This window comes from Kogia breviceps, chromosome 16 (assembly GCF_026419965.1).
Source record: "Kogia breviceps isolate mKogBre1 chromosome 16, mKogBre1 haplotype 1, whole genome shotgun sequence".
In the NCBI taxonomy this organism is placed as follows: Eukaryota; Metazoa; Chordata; class Mammalia; order Artiodactyla; family Physeteridae; genus Kogia; species Kogia breviceps.
The window spans coordinates 59,576,067-59,591,459 of NC_081325.1; the positions used below are offsets into that span (position 1 = coordinate 59,576,067).

Below are 15,393 nucleotides of genomic sequence, written 5' to 3' on the forward strand. Positions count from 1 at the left end.
TGGGGACCTTTTGACAGGATGTGATCTGGGTGGCTGTGACACCTCATTGATCCATTTACCGTCTATGCCTGGTTGTTCTATAACAGCTATGAATTGGCTTCCTTTTCATAACTTCTAACAAGAAGTCTAGAGATTTTCTGAAAAAGTTTTGGGTGTGAAATCTCAGTGATAATTTTGAGAATATTGTAAACTACATAAGAAATCTATCAATTAAAAAAATTTAGGTAAACAATTTCTGTTGCTTATTTGTGTATTTTGCAAACATAAAGTTAATAGAGGTTATTAAAAGTTTTAAAAAAATTAACATTTTGCTTGAAATACAGTTTATTGCTTGTTTATACATAGCATTAAATTTTTAAATGATGATTCCATGTCTCAATTGTATCTTTGCAAAACAGGAATAGCAGCATCAGTATTATTCTTAGGATGTGTTGCTTGAAAACATTTATTAAATATTAGCCAGAATAAGCATGATAATATGAATAGTCAGATTGATAGAGATAGGTAGAAATACACTGTGGAGACTCTAAGCAAGAACATTTATTATTAAGTCTGATTGTTATGCATCGTTATTTGATAATTACTCCTTACAGCCCAAACTTTGTCATCAGATGAATTCTGTTTTTGCTACCTAGATTTAAAACAGTATTCAAATCTGGATATTGTACAACAAATTATGAAATAAGTTTTAATGTTATAAATTTTCTCGTGAATAGATTTTCTCCAAAACTTTATTATTTATGTTGATAGGGCCATTTGCAGCAAACAAATGTTGAAGAACTCCATTCTAATTATAAGAAGCATTGGGTTTCATGTTATGTAGGGAATAAAACATTCTAGGAAGGGAGACAGGAGTATAGATAGAAATACTATAATTTTATAATGAAAATATTCTTATTTATCATCATACTGGCAGAAATCTCACTAATTTGTGACATTATCCAAGGGTAGAATTGAATGGACTTATTACCTTCCAGAACTGAGGCATTTATTCCCTGGGGGGCTGTTTTATACTTTGATATTGATGTATTTTATAGTTCAGATAACCAACAATTATATTGAAAATAACAGGAAATAAATATGATTTGCCTACTTGACCATGAGAATTCCTAATAGCACCAGAATTGTTACTTTGTCCCAAAGTGTGCATCCGGTCTGTGACCTGAATCATTCTGTTACTGCCTGAGGTTCACTTCTCAAAGTTTCTGCATTCAAAACAAAACTGGTTAATGTCCTACAAGACATATAACTATCACAGTTATCTTTTCTATAGAGCAGAAATTTTCAGGTTAGCACAAAACTTCACTGTGTCAGGGCACTAATCAAATAGTAAATTCGGAAAGCCAAATATGGTGAATTTCTAATGAATTACATCATCCATGGGTGGCCTTGTTAACTAATGCCCAGTTTGACTTTGAAAAGCTATTCTGTAGTCTAAATTTTCACGTTAGATAAACATTAATACATGGGGACAACATTTATCAAATCTCTGCTGTATGCCAAGCATCAAATACTATGTCAAGCAAAGACTACATCTCTACTTTCCAAGTATTCACAGAACAGATGCGATGAAAGCCGCATATGCAGTTACAATATATGTTATTTTTCACTTTAGAATTATGTTCTATGTTTATGAGAGACCATATAACAGAACTACAAGCACTGCCTCAGCCATTTAGGAAAGATTCACAGAGTAAGAGGCCCTGAGTCAGATTTTTAAAAGAGGAACAGGCACCCCCCAAAAAAGAAGAGATCATTACAGGCTGAAAGAAAAACGTGAGTAAAGAGTAGAAGGTGTGATGTGATATGTCTCATTCGGTATAACTTACCCAGTTTAGAAAAACTGCCTGAAGCACTTTTCTTTTGCTGTTGTTACTGGTATAAGAGAAAACATGTAGACTAGCACTGAATCATGGAGCACTTACGGACTTTTCTGGAAATTAATTTTTAACCTGTAGGGAATGGGGAAAGAAGCAGATAAGTAGGGCAGTGACAGAATCAGATTTGTGTTTCATAAAAAGGCCTTGACACAATTGTAGGGCATTGACAGGATGGTGAACAGACTGGAGGGCTGAAGACCAGCAGCATGTCATTATCATAATTTGTACTAGAGATGGTATGGTCACAAGACAGTCTCAGCTGTATTGGAGAGAATCAGAGACAGGACACTTAACGTTAGAGAAGGAGAGAGAAATATATAGAATGAGTCCCAAGAAATTGCCTTGAGCAACAGGATGAGTGACAGTGTTATTAAATAAGATGGGAAACATATTAGGTTCAGGTGAAGAAACTGATGATTATTTTGGACAAGATGAATTCAGGATGCCTATGGGATATCCAAGGGAAAATATCCTAGCAGGCAGTGGAATTTTGGGAGTGGAACCTAGGAAATGGGTCTAAAATATATGGATTAATTAACACATTAGTGATTCTTATAGAGACCACTAGCAATACAGTGTGAATGAGACAGGCTTTGAATTTGCATCTCTGAAGCCAAGAATGTGATTAAGACAGTCATCCAAGTGTATAGAGAAAGCAGAGATGGTGGACTGAATTTTAAGAAACTCAGATAAAAGGAAGAGGATAAAGCTTCTTCTTGGATTCAGATTGCAGTCAGTGTAGAACAGTACACTACAACCATAATTTCCAGTATCTCATCCTACTATTTGAACATGATCCACAGTTGATATTTATTAGGCAGTTAATATAGAACAGGCACTGTGTACACTCTGTGACATAACATTATTGCCTTGTAACATTGAAAGCATGCTAGCCAGTATATAAAATTACACAAGAAGAGGCAACTCAGAGATCTCATAATCTCCTATTTTATAAGTTATGCACATAACAGTGCTGGTGGGCAAAAGTCAAAAGGACTTTAGAGGCTCAGAAAAGAGGCAAGTTAGATCAGATTATTTGGTTTAGTGCCTGTTTCAAAGATGCTATTTTATTAATTTTACTTAAGTTTTTTGACAGAGCCTTAATCTGGGATTTAAAATAAAAATGCTTTCCTTGTTCAAACCATTTAGAGTGTACTCTGTGTGAGGCATTACTCTGTGGGCTTCATTCCAGCTTCACAGAGATCCTATGGAACAGGAGCCATCATCATGGAAAAGGAAGTAACATCTTCAGTGATGTGGGACTTGCGTTTGTATTACTTTATTTCCCTGCATGAGACATAATCATGGTTGCAGTGATCTCTCAGTTTAGGCTTAGAACTAAATTTTCCATTAAAATAGAAGCATATCCAAGGCATGACTTTTCCTATGTGAATCTTTAGCACATAGTTGCCTGACACACAGTAGATGCAACCAGATGCTGATGGCTGCTGAGGATACATATACATGTAGATGTCCTGAACAGGATCCAGGTATTCAGAGTGCAGCAAGGTAACCAGAAGCATGGCTCATTCAGTGACAGAACATGTAGGCCCAGTTTGAACAGAATATGGTGACTAGAAACCTGGAAGAAAATCAACACAGAGCAATTGCCTTGTGCTTAACATTCTAGTAGGAGACTTAAAACTCTCACCTAAGCTTTACAAGGGGGAAAGTATAAGCAGCCCTAATGAATGGATGAAGAAAAGATGCATCAAATTGATTATATAACTTATTCAGTGTTAGAGATGTCTTTATGGATCCAAAGCCCATTCTTTTTCTGCTGCACCTTGCCACACTCCCAAATAGAACACATTCTACTGGCAGCATATTTCCATTAGGAGTTAGTCTGTTGATAACAGAAGATATGTAATTTGACTTTCCTAATTAAGAAGGAGTTGTCTTAATAATTATCACTGCACACGCTATAGGACAAGAACAGGACACCTCTCTGTTCTTTCTAGTTGTAAGATTATGTGTCTGCAGTCTACTTCAATCACCAATGGATGGTGATTGTAATTTTGGATGGATGGATTAGTAGATATCTTAAAAAGATCCATAGAAAAGAAAAATGGCTTCTCCTCCATAATGCATGTGTATGCACACATATACTTTATACATAAAATATATATAAGCCAGTGCATGTGCAGGTATGCACACACATATATATATATGCTCATCATGATGAAGGGAGAGAGAGGCAGAGGCAGAAGCTTGCTTACCTTGCCTACCACTGAAAGGAAATTTGCAGTTATTCCTAATTTAGCAGTAGTGCAAAAGAACGATTCAGTCATGTGCAAATACTGCAAACATATATTGCTAAGGTCAGTCAGTGCTGAGGTGAATTTCTAAGAAAGTGCTGATTGCGTAAGTTAATACTCCTTGTGGAAAGCTTTAACTTTATATTCAGTTTATTTTCAAGTTAAAAGTGCCTGCGCAAATGATCTAGATGTCAAAACCCACCATGTGGAGTATATACCATTTTAATGGTTCTGAGGGTAGCATCAATTTTGACCTCTTTATCTGCACCATAGTATTCTAATAGCTGTATCGTCGGTTCAGGACTGAAGACAAGCAAGCTTCCACCCTAGTCAGGGTCAGCTCTAGTATAAGTCAAGGGTGTTGGAAGTCACAATTCCGCAGCAACATTCTATAGGTTTCCATCCCGATTGTCAACACAAGAGATACCAATAAGCTTAGGGAAAGGAATCTCTTAGGTAGCTTCAGTTCATAAACCTTACCCATCTGTAAATGAGACTCATTACATTGAATTTGACCTAGTAGATATTTTATCTCCAACTTCTTAGATTTTATGACAAATGTATAATTAAAATTATGTATAATTACATAATGTACAGTATAATTGAAATTACGTATAATTCAAATTACGTATAATTACTTAATTAAAATAGCACTCGTTTCTGAAACACAGATCAGTGAACTATATCAAATAATATTTTATTTCATGGGAAAAGGAAAATGTATCTTAAAATTTTCAAGATTACCTTCCATGCATTATGTTCATTGTTAGCAATAGGGAGTGAAAATTTAGGTAATTTACTTGCATATTTGGGAGGTGGGATTGTGATGTACCCCCAAATTAAGCAAACTCCCTCCATTTTTTGAATTAAAATGAAATATTTTCCTTAATATATCCTAATCCTAAAAGTTTTCCTGAATGTTTACCTGTTTCTATATCTACATGGTATATTTTTAAAGAAATATTAAAAAATGCTCACCACACATACCTTTTATTAAGTTTTATAAAGGGTAGAATCATTGTTGCTTTCCATCTGTTACTTTCTGTGTCTGACTTCCCTACATCCACAAACCTGATTCACATGATTGCAGTGTCTGTCACAGGGGTTTGAAAGAAAAATAAAAATATCTACTAATAAATGTTGCCTTTTAAGATCTTGGGCAAAATGGGTTGCCTCCTTGCCTGAACCTTGCTATCCAGACCCACACAGCCAGTACAATTGTTCTGCTGGAGGAGCCAGATAATAGTAAGTCAAGCAAGTGAATAAAATTCAACATTATGTTAAATAGGAGAAAATATGAAAACAAAGAATGGTAAACATGAAATATATATTTGTAGAAGTGGATGGATGCTGCTCTCTAATAATTAGTGATGTTGAGCATCTTTTCATGTGTCTGTTAGCTATCTATATATCTTCTTTAGAAAAATGTCTATTTAAATTTTCTGCCCATTTATTTATGTATTTATTTATTTTGGATATTGAGTTATATGAGCTGTTTTTATATTTTGGATATTACCCCTGTCCATTGAATTATTTGCAAATTTTTTCTCCCATTCTGTAAGTTGTCTTTTCATTTTGTTGATGGTTTTCTTTGCTGTGCAAAAGCTTTTAAGTTTGATTGGGTCCCATTTGTTTATTTTTGATTTTATTTATTTTGCCTTGGGAGACTGATCCAAGAAAATACTGCTACAATTTATGGTCAGGAGTGTTTCACCTGTGTTCTCTTCTAGGAGTTTTATGGTTTCATGTCTTACATTTATGTCTTTCATTGTTTTACATGTGGCTGTCCAGCTTTCCCAGTACCACTTGTTAAAGAGACTGTCTTTTCTCTATTGTGTATTCTTGTCTCCTTTGCTGTAGATTAATTGACCATAGGTGTGTGGGTTTATTTCTGGGCTCAGTATCCTGTTCCATTGATCTATGTGTCTGTCTTTGTGTCAATACCACCTTGTTTTGGTTACTGTGGCTTTGTACTATAGTCTGAAGTCTGGAAGGTTATACATACTCCAACTGTGTTCTTTTTTCTCAGTATTGCCTTTGCAATTCTGGGTCTTTTGTGGTTCCAAATAAATGGGGATTATTTTAGTTCTGTGAAAAATGTCATGGATATTTTGATAGGGATTGTGTTAAATCTGTAGATTGCCAACAACTGGAATGAGTTTTGAAGTTGACCTTACCCAGAGCCTCTCAAAAATCCAACCCAGGGGCTTCCCTGGTGGCGCAGTGGTTGAGAGTCCGCCTGCCGATGCAGGGGACACGGGTTCATGCCCCGGTCCGGGACGATCCCACGTGCCACGGAGCGGCTGGGCCCGTGAGCCATGGCCGCTAAGCCTGCGCAGTCCAGAGCCTGTGCTCCGCAACGGGAGAGGCCACAACGGTGAGAGGCCCGCGTACCGCAAAAAAAAAAAAAAAAAAAAAAATTCCAAATTCCAGCTCAATCAGCACCTTGATTGCAACCTTGAAATACCCTGAGCAGGGCATCCAGCTTAGAGATGCATAGATTCCTGATCAAGGAAATTATGAGACAATTAATGTGGGTTGATCTAAGCCGTTGGATTTGTTTGTTACATAGCAGTAGAAATCTAACATATATATAGATATATATGAATAGTTTTCTCATATTATTTAGTAGAAATTGTAAATACATATTATCTGTGAGAGTTAATTTTATATGTCAACTTGACTGCTCCATGGAATGCCCAGATATTTGATAAAACATTATTCTGAGTAATTCTCTGAAAGTGTTTTGGGATGAGATAAACGTTTACTCCAATCAATTAAAGACATGAATACAGTAAAAAGGCTGACCTTCCCCTGAGTAAGAAGGTTTCTGCAATTAGCTCTGTAATCTGAATAGATTTAAAGATGCTAGTGCCTCTGTTTCCAGTAGAAAAGAGAGAACTGATGATAGCCTATGGTGCGGCAATAGAGATAGGCCAACTATGACTATTGGATACTCTTAATCAAACATTTATAAGACGCAATGGGTGATTGTATGATACTTTGGAATATTTTGGTAAACACACAAGTAATGAGATTGTCAGGTTGCTCCTAATGTCACTGAACAAGAAAAGGATGAGCTCAGGGATTCAAATTCTCAATTTAAGTGCTATATTAAAAGTCCTGGGCTTCCCTGGTGGCACAATGGTTGCGAGTCCACCTGCCGATGCAGGGGACGCGGGTTCGTGCCCCGGTCCGGGAAGATCGCACATGCCGCAGAGCGGCTGGACCCGTGAGCCATGGCCGCTGAGCCTGTGCGTCCGGAGCCTGTGCTCCGCAACGGGAGAGGCCACAACAGTGAGAGGCCGGCATACCAAAAAAAAAAAAAAAAAAAAAAAATGTCCTGAAGGCTTCCGTGTATTCCGTAAAGGAGACCCTTAATTTCTTGTAGCTGTAGGACTGAGGTGACTGAAAATCACACTCATCCTACAACTGGCTGATATACAATGCATGTTGAACTCGCAGCTTCTCAGGGTGTTTGTTATAAGGAATGGGTTCTTGAAAGGTGGAATGTGTACAGGTGGGAAGACCTTGATCAGGCTGGTGACATTGAGCCCCCCTAATTTTGCTAAGTCTTTTTTGACACTGGAAGCAGCTTTGACTTCTACTGGAAGTGGCCTCTGCACCCCTTCTAAGGGGGTTAACCCTACATTAACTAAGGAAACTATAATGGCCCCTAGCTTTGAGGCAGTTGCCGTGTAAGACAATGCAGACATCCTCAGCACCCACCCTACCACCCTTTTTTCCTTCTAGGCCTATAACTAGACTCAAGTTGGTGAGATACAAAGCGTGATCCAGAAGGTGTTCTGCACTCCAAAAGAACTACTTGAGTTTCCTAATTTATACAGAAAAAAATCCAGGGAGCTTGTGTGAAGATGGCTTTAAGGATGTGGGATAATGACAGAAGGAATATAAAACTGGGTCAGGCCAAATTTATTGATAGGCTCACTAAGCAAAGATTCTGTGTCATTGATGGAGCTCAGGGACGTAAAAAGGGCTCAGTTTTTTGGTTGGTTGGCTGAAACAGGACCAAAAGGTGGCTCAGAGTTAGTGAGTTGGAAATGCCAGACCTGCCTTGCTTTAATGTAGAGGGAGGGATTCCAAAGCTTAGGGAGATTGGAATGGTAGAGTGGATTTGTCATTTAAGATTTACTCGCCCACACTGGGAGAAACACACAAATAAAACTTCTTCCAGTACTATGAGAAATAAATTTGTGAGGGGAGCCCCATCATCCTTCAAGAGCTCAGCTCTCTCTCCCTTCTCTGTAGTCCAGGCTTTACAGTGGGAACTGGAGTCACCAAATTGGGAAGATGAAATGCAATGGGAGTAATTGCATCTCAGGGTGACAGGAGCCAAGTGGCAGCACTCAACTGCTAAAGACAAGGTGGGCGTAGTTAACTAATGACAGCAGACACAAAGAGCAGAATAGTCTGACTCACATAGACCTATTACCTAGTCGATCATGGTGTTCCTAGAGGTGAAATAGATAAGAAGCCTATTAAACTCTTACTTGATCTGTGTAAGGAAAATTTCTGAGTCAAATAAACAAAAGTCTCACCCTGAATCACAAGAACAGTCAAGATTCCTTAATCAACTCTCAGATTTGAGCCAGTTTACTGACCTAGTGGTCCTTTTAAGGAAGGGCCCTGCTACTCTGCCATAAATTTGTACTGTTAATCTTTCTCCTAGCCTTCCTCAGAGAACCTGCAGCCTTTCACCAAGGTGTATTGGAGGAAAGGCAATAATCAGAACTTTTGAGCACTACTGGACATTGGTATCTAGATCGTAGATATAAATTATAAAAATGGTTGTAGTTTGGCTGACGCAGCTGTTCACACCATGCCACAATTTTACCTAGGCTTCACGATGACATATTATGATAAATGTTTTCCTTTTGCAACTGAACCAGGGCAATACTTTACACAGCCTTCTGCTCCTATATTATTGAGGCTTTATTTAAGTATATTTGTTCCTTTGTGCTTATGGTAGAATTACTTCCACCTTGCAAAAATATATTGATACAGGTCTCCACTTAATGGCTTGAGGCAAAAGGGTCTTTGCAGAAGATTTAAAAATATAACTGCATGTATATGGCCCTTGTATGTATTTCATATCGGTTACAGTTACAAACACTACACTGTGTATGGTGTTCTATTTTGCTGCTTTTGCCCTTAGACTCAGAAAAGCTCCTGACTTTACTGTTTATGCAGTGTTCTATTTAATGGTACTTCACACTGAGATTTTAAAAATTATCTACTCCTTTTTTTTATCATCACTTCCATTAAATGTCTGATTAAAATTAGTTACTGCTATAAGTAGCATTAGTATCTGGAATACTCCAGTATACTTCAAAATAAAAGTTCATATTGACCAGACTCAGATTGTTGGTTTCCTATTGATTATTCGTAAGTCGTGGAAGAAAAATAATAGCTAAAAATGCCTCTCTTTTATTTCAGTCTGTATATGTATAACTAAAACTGCCTCTTGCTCCAGAGTGTGGAAATAGTAATCAACATGATATGCTTTTGCACTTGAATGGGATAAATTCATTTTCAAATGAACTTTTTTGGTTTTAATATATTTAAATTAATTTGTCTTAAACACTTATCCGTGTCCATGCATTTACCACTCTTACACCCTCAACAAGCAAATATCAGTAAAAGATTATAGGTACTTTGAAGAGGATGTTCACTCATCATTTGACTATTATCATAATCTTACTTGCTATATGAATAGTACTTATTTCTTCACACTGTTTCATTAGTAAAGCAATTCATATGATTCATTTCATACAACATTTATTTCAAATAAATGCCATTATTCTGCACATCTCCTATTAACTTTTTTGTTAGTGTCCAAATTTTTATTCCAACTTAGATACTTTTACAAAATACTTGGAAAATTAAAGCAGAGAGTTAAGTGGTACATATAGTATTAGTTGTATATTAAAAATAAATTTTCTAACAGTGAAAATTGTTTTACTTGATTACAATTAATTAACATATTAGAATCAGTTACATTCTAGAATGATGCAAAATAGTGTTAATTATGGCAGAGGAACATATCAAATGCCTTATCCTTCCGAACTGTGTCTATAAGCATTCAAATAGATGCGTTATGTTCATTGGCAGGCAAAATAAGTGTCCTTGAAATCCTACATCCTGTACTGTAGTTAAGCTCACTTGACACATTGCTAACATATCAGATGATTAAATGGAAACTTAAGTACCAAATATTTAAAGCAACTTTGTATAATAGACCCATTGAGTATATATAAAACTCAAGTTCATGAAGTAGAAAATAAACTCGTACTTCAAGGAGAGGAATAGGCAAATGGGCTTTGTGTTCCCCCTGTTCCCAGGTGCTCTCTGTGATTTGGGACAAGGTACATAAATATTTGAGTCCCTTTTGAAAACACTGTAAAATGGGACATTATCTAAATCACAGGTTAATTTAGAGGCATAAATATAGGTTGTATAAAGTGCCTAGCACAATTCCTAGGAGATCTTAGCTCACAACAAATGTTACTTATCTTTTTTATATTTATTTATTTTATTTATTATTTATTTTGGCTGTGCTGAGTCTTAGTTCTGGCACTCAGGATCTTTGTTGCAGCATGTTTAGTTGCAGTGCATGGGCATCTTAGTTGCAGCATGTGAACTCTTAGTTGAGGCATGCATGTGGGGTCTAGTTCCCTGACGGGATTGAACCCAGGCTCCCTGCATTGGGAGTAGTCTTACCCACTGGACCACCAGGGAAGTCCCCAAATGTTACTTATTTATTTTATTTGTAATACTGTCTTATTGCTATTATTTCAGTCCCTTCACTCTATTTAGAAAATTTCTAAGAATATATTTTCTTAGGTTCTTAATAGCGTCTTTCCTTTTCTGATAATAATGAAAAGGATTCAAGAGCAAGGTCAGAAAATGTGTTTTTGGACGTTACATGCTTGGGCAGTTAGAAGTGATGAATTCTTTACTTGTGGACCTATCACTAGTAACTACACATGGGGGGTTGTGCAGAAGTGCCAGAGGGAGATGTGCCAGGCATCTTTTCGTTCTTCTCTACCATGTGTTCAGTCCCAGCAGTTCATGCCATTCAGCAGGTTCCCTGCCCTCTTGGTTCCAGTTTGAGTCATCCCACAGGGAGCCCTCATAGGAGATCAAATACAAAAGGAGAGTGACATTGGTAGTATATTTATACCCCTAGCTCCCAACTTGCAAATTCACCTTTAGGTAGTTTGACCCTTCAAGAGAGGTTCACTACTCTTTTACAAGGTGGCTGACACTGTGCAACTCAGTACCTTTGGGTTCTGGTAATTTCAGTCTTCTCTTGTCCTTCCGACTCTGGGTTGTTGCCTCCTTAGCCTTTGGAGTTCCCCTACACACACCTTATATAGAATCCTTTAACCATTTCCTATTGCTGTTTTAAAATACCACAAACTTAGTGATGTAAACAATACAAGTTTTTATTTTAAAGTTCTAGAGGTTGAGGTCAGAAGTCCTAAAATCCGGGAGTCCGAAGACTGCTTTCCTACCAGATGTTTTAGGGGAAAGTCTGTTTTCTTGTCTTTTCCAGCTTCTAGAGGCCACCTGCACTCCTTGGCCCTTGGCTCCCTATTACTTTGACATGTGCTACTCTCATCACATCTCATCTCTGACTCTCCTCTCTCCCTCTTTCACTTGTAAAGACTTGTGTGATTACATTTACTCCATCTGGGCACTCCAAAATAATTTCCCCGTTTCATAATCCTTGATTTAATCACATCTAAAAAGTACTTCTGGCCATTTAAGATAACGTATTCACTGGTTCTAAGGATTAGGACATGGAGATCTTGGGGGGGGGTGTTGCATTTTTATGCCTATCTCAAGTTTCTTTGTAAATCAGTTCTCAAATTCTCTAATTTTGAGTGTGATTTATTTCTTGATGGGAACCTCAATAATACTAGGAGACCAATTTCCCTACTGTTTTTAAGGTTTCTTTTCCAATATTATTCTGTGTAAGTAGGAGAGAGACACCAACTAATAACAGTGCTTTCTTTATACCTGTTCCCACCATTACCAATATGGATTAAGCTCATTTTATTCTTAGTGTTATATCCTCCAATCATCAGTTTTGGTTTTTTTCCCCAAGTCATACTACATATATCTCTAAGAATAATATTCCCAAAGTAAAGCTATTTTTAGCAAACACTAAAAATAAACCTAAAGTCCAGCATCCTTGGATTGATATTCTAAGCCAACTCATCTATTATCCAGAAATTTGGATTTTTATCGGATGAGTATAAGGCCTTCCTATCTCCACAATCCTGCTTATTTTTGCTCAAAATAATGCATTGTTTCTAAGATACATTTTCAGTACCTTCTGAGATAAATTCAGATAGAAGGGAATCCTCTACCTTCTAAATTTCTGTAGGATTTAGGCATCATTTGTGGTTTTTATTGCAATTCATAATGTAGTTATTCCTATTTTTATATATACACCTAGATTTCAAATTACAGAATCTTTGTATAGTTGTTTTATATATCTCTTACTATAGAACATAGAGGATATATATGCAGTTCTTACATAGTTTTCTTTTTTTCCCAAGGTACTTGACTATTTAAAAGTACTAAAGTAGGCACTCTGAGAATGGGGCTGCATATCTTGGTGAATACAATGTTCTATTGTGTTGGATTTTCTATATAATTAATTTACAGTATAAGCATTAAACTAGGAGTTTTTTTTTCTAATTCATTGCCTAAAGTTCATCGCTTGAATCATAGTTAGCTGGCCTAGCTGATAGCATAAGAAGTCATACAAAAACTAATAAGACCTAAATTAATAAAGGTGAAAATCGTATCATGCTCCTGTATGGTGATTCTTATCTTATACAGAAGCTTAACAGAAAGTTTATGGTATTTTGAGTAAAATGTGAAGTCTTGAATTAGCCAGGTTCGGTGTTGATTCTGGTTTTGCTACTTATATAGTATATTACCTTGCTATGTGGCTTAATATCTATGAGCTTCAACTTATTTATTTATTTATTTATTATTATTATTATTTGGAACTATAATGCTTTTATTACCAGAATGTACAAAACGTTGATCCCTTTATAATTCTGCAATACTGCCTCAGATTCCCACAGTTTCAAACAACTTGTCTTTTAAATTTCCATAACATCTGTTTAGCATAAATGATTTTGTTGCTGTTCACAGTAGAAGACAGTCTTTAGCTTTGATGGTTCAGACCTAATTAAACAGAAATGGCTAACTTCGGGCCTAAGATAAATGTGGTGTAGAAAGAAGAGCACAGAACCCTACCAATACACAGAAACCATACTCCATTCAAATAGTCCTGGGACCTTACTGAATGGATTTTCAAATAAGTAAGCCTCCCATTAAAAAACATTTTAAAATGTACTGTCTCATAAACTCAAAATACAAAAATTGCAGTATCACCAATTATGTGCATTTTCTAGGATTCGTTTTAAAATTCAGGCTAATGTTTAACATAGCATTTCAATTAAATTATGACATTGGAAAAGGTTATACTTCTGAGGAAAGATCACATAAACATGCTTTTTGGGAGAAGATATGTTTGGAAAATAACAGTAATGAATAATTAATATTGCTTTAACATTTCTAAAATCACATAAAAATGATCATCTTTGATTGCCATTTCAGTAAGTTTCGATACAGGGTATGTTACTGTCCACTTACTAGTAACCAAAACACACATAGAAGACTTGTAACAAATATTCAGAACTATTATTTTCATGAGCTAAACATTTCTGAGACTTTAAGATTCATGTTTGAACATACAGTACTGCAATGTTGGCTACATAAAATAAAATAAATAGAAGATCTTTTTCAGAGGAGGTTCAATCATCAGAGGCTGTATTGCATTTAAGGATTTAACACTGGCTATATACAGAAGGGAAAGCATTTCACTTAGAAATACTTTACATTACTGGAGCTCTCTGTTTAATATGGCAACATATAGCACCTTACCATTCTGACACTTAAAAATCAAGAGGATTAGTGCTACTCTTTTATCCTTTGGTTCCCAGTGACAAATAATGCAGTAATTACACCTCTGGTTTTCAGTTGCTCTCGAATGACATTTTTTAACAGAGAGAAACCCGATGCTTTAGCTGAAATTTGGCAGCCCAAGAAGTGCACCAACTGCTCCAGAACACCCCTCATGGTCTAGAAACAGTGCTTTCAGTTGACATCTTGACCAATAATCCAGGACATATGCCAAAAGTTTCGAGAGAGAACTGACACATAAAGTTTCCAGCAAAGACAGCTCTGTTTATTTTTTCATTAACAGCACACATTCGTGCCACAGAACCGATGTTGTTGGTGATAGTAACTAACGTAGCTCTTGCTAGATCTTTTTTACCGACAGATTCTCGTTTCTTCTTATAAATCATATTCCCAAAACTAGATGCTACATCCCAACCAGACATTCCAAATCTTTCAAAATCTCCTCCATAAGCATCACGGACCAGCTTGTCAGCTTGGGTACTCTCACCTTTGGATGCCATTTCAAGAGCCTCTTCAAAACTTTCCCAGCCAGTCAATAAACTACATAAACCCGGAAAGGTACCCCCTCCAGGGCTTGTCCCAGTTGCTCGTTTATCGTTGTCTTTGGAATGGACTGCTAAAATACTGACCCGGAACCAACGTTTACTACCAGCAGTGGATAGGGGTCAGCCAGGTTGAAAGGCATCTTTCGGCATCTCTCAGGTTCTGAGGCATTAGCAAAATAATAGCGCTCTGCCAGTCCATGGAAACCGACAGCATCTGTGTACCGCGGGCCCTTTACAAGGCAGGCAGGTTCATCCAGTTTGTGCCGGTGGAGGTTTCCAGCTGTGCGAAAACCGTTTTCAAACTTGTCAGCACCGCCTCCTGTAGCACGTAGCACCGTGTGTAGTGTTGAGAAGTTTTTCGCTCTTCCTCTTTGGATAAAAGCAGGCAGGTCCTGGGTTGGAAATCTGATAAAGTGCAGGTTCCCTCTCCGGCCAAAAAGTGTTAAATCTTTTAGTTCAAGGCGTGCATCCCGAATACCAGTGGATCCACAGGCTACGTCAGAAGTCAGATATTTCCAGATACTTTTTAAGCTCTCAACTTCTTCTTGTTCTTCCTCTGCTGTGATATCGATAGGTTCAAAATATGAGAGCTTTACCAGAGTTACCCCGATGTCCATGCCAAACCATGGGGAAGAGGGGTTCTTGGCATCCTTGATCTTAATGGCGTCGACCCGAGGG

At 37.1% G+C, this 15,393-nt stretch overlaps 1 protein-coding gene across 1 annotated transcript in view; it reads right to left on the minus strand.

Moving 5' to 3' along the window:
* Positions 1–1,900: 1,900 nt before the first annotated feature.
* LOC131743239 (pantothenate kinase 3-like) overlaps positions 1,901–15,393 on the minus strand; it is a 54,956-nt gene continuing 41,463 nt past the window's right edge. The window contains 3 exon segments of the mRNA XM_059041762.2: positions 1,901–1,952; positions 14,658–14,798; positions 14,801–15,392. Coding sequence (XP_058897745.2) covers positions 1,948–1,952; positions 14,658–14,798; positions 14,801–15,392 — 738 coding nt within the window. The 3' untranslated portion in view covers positions 1,901–1,947.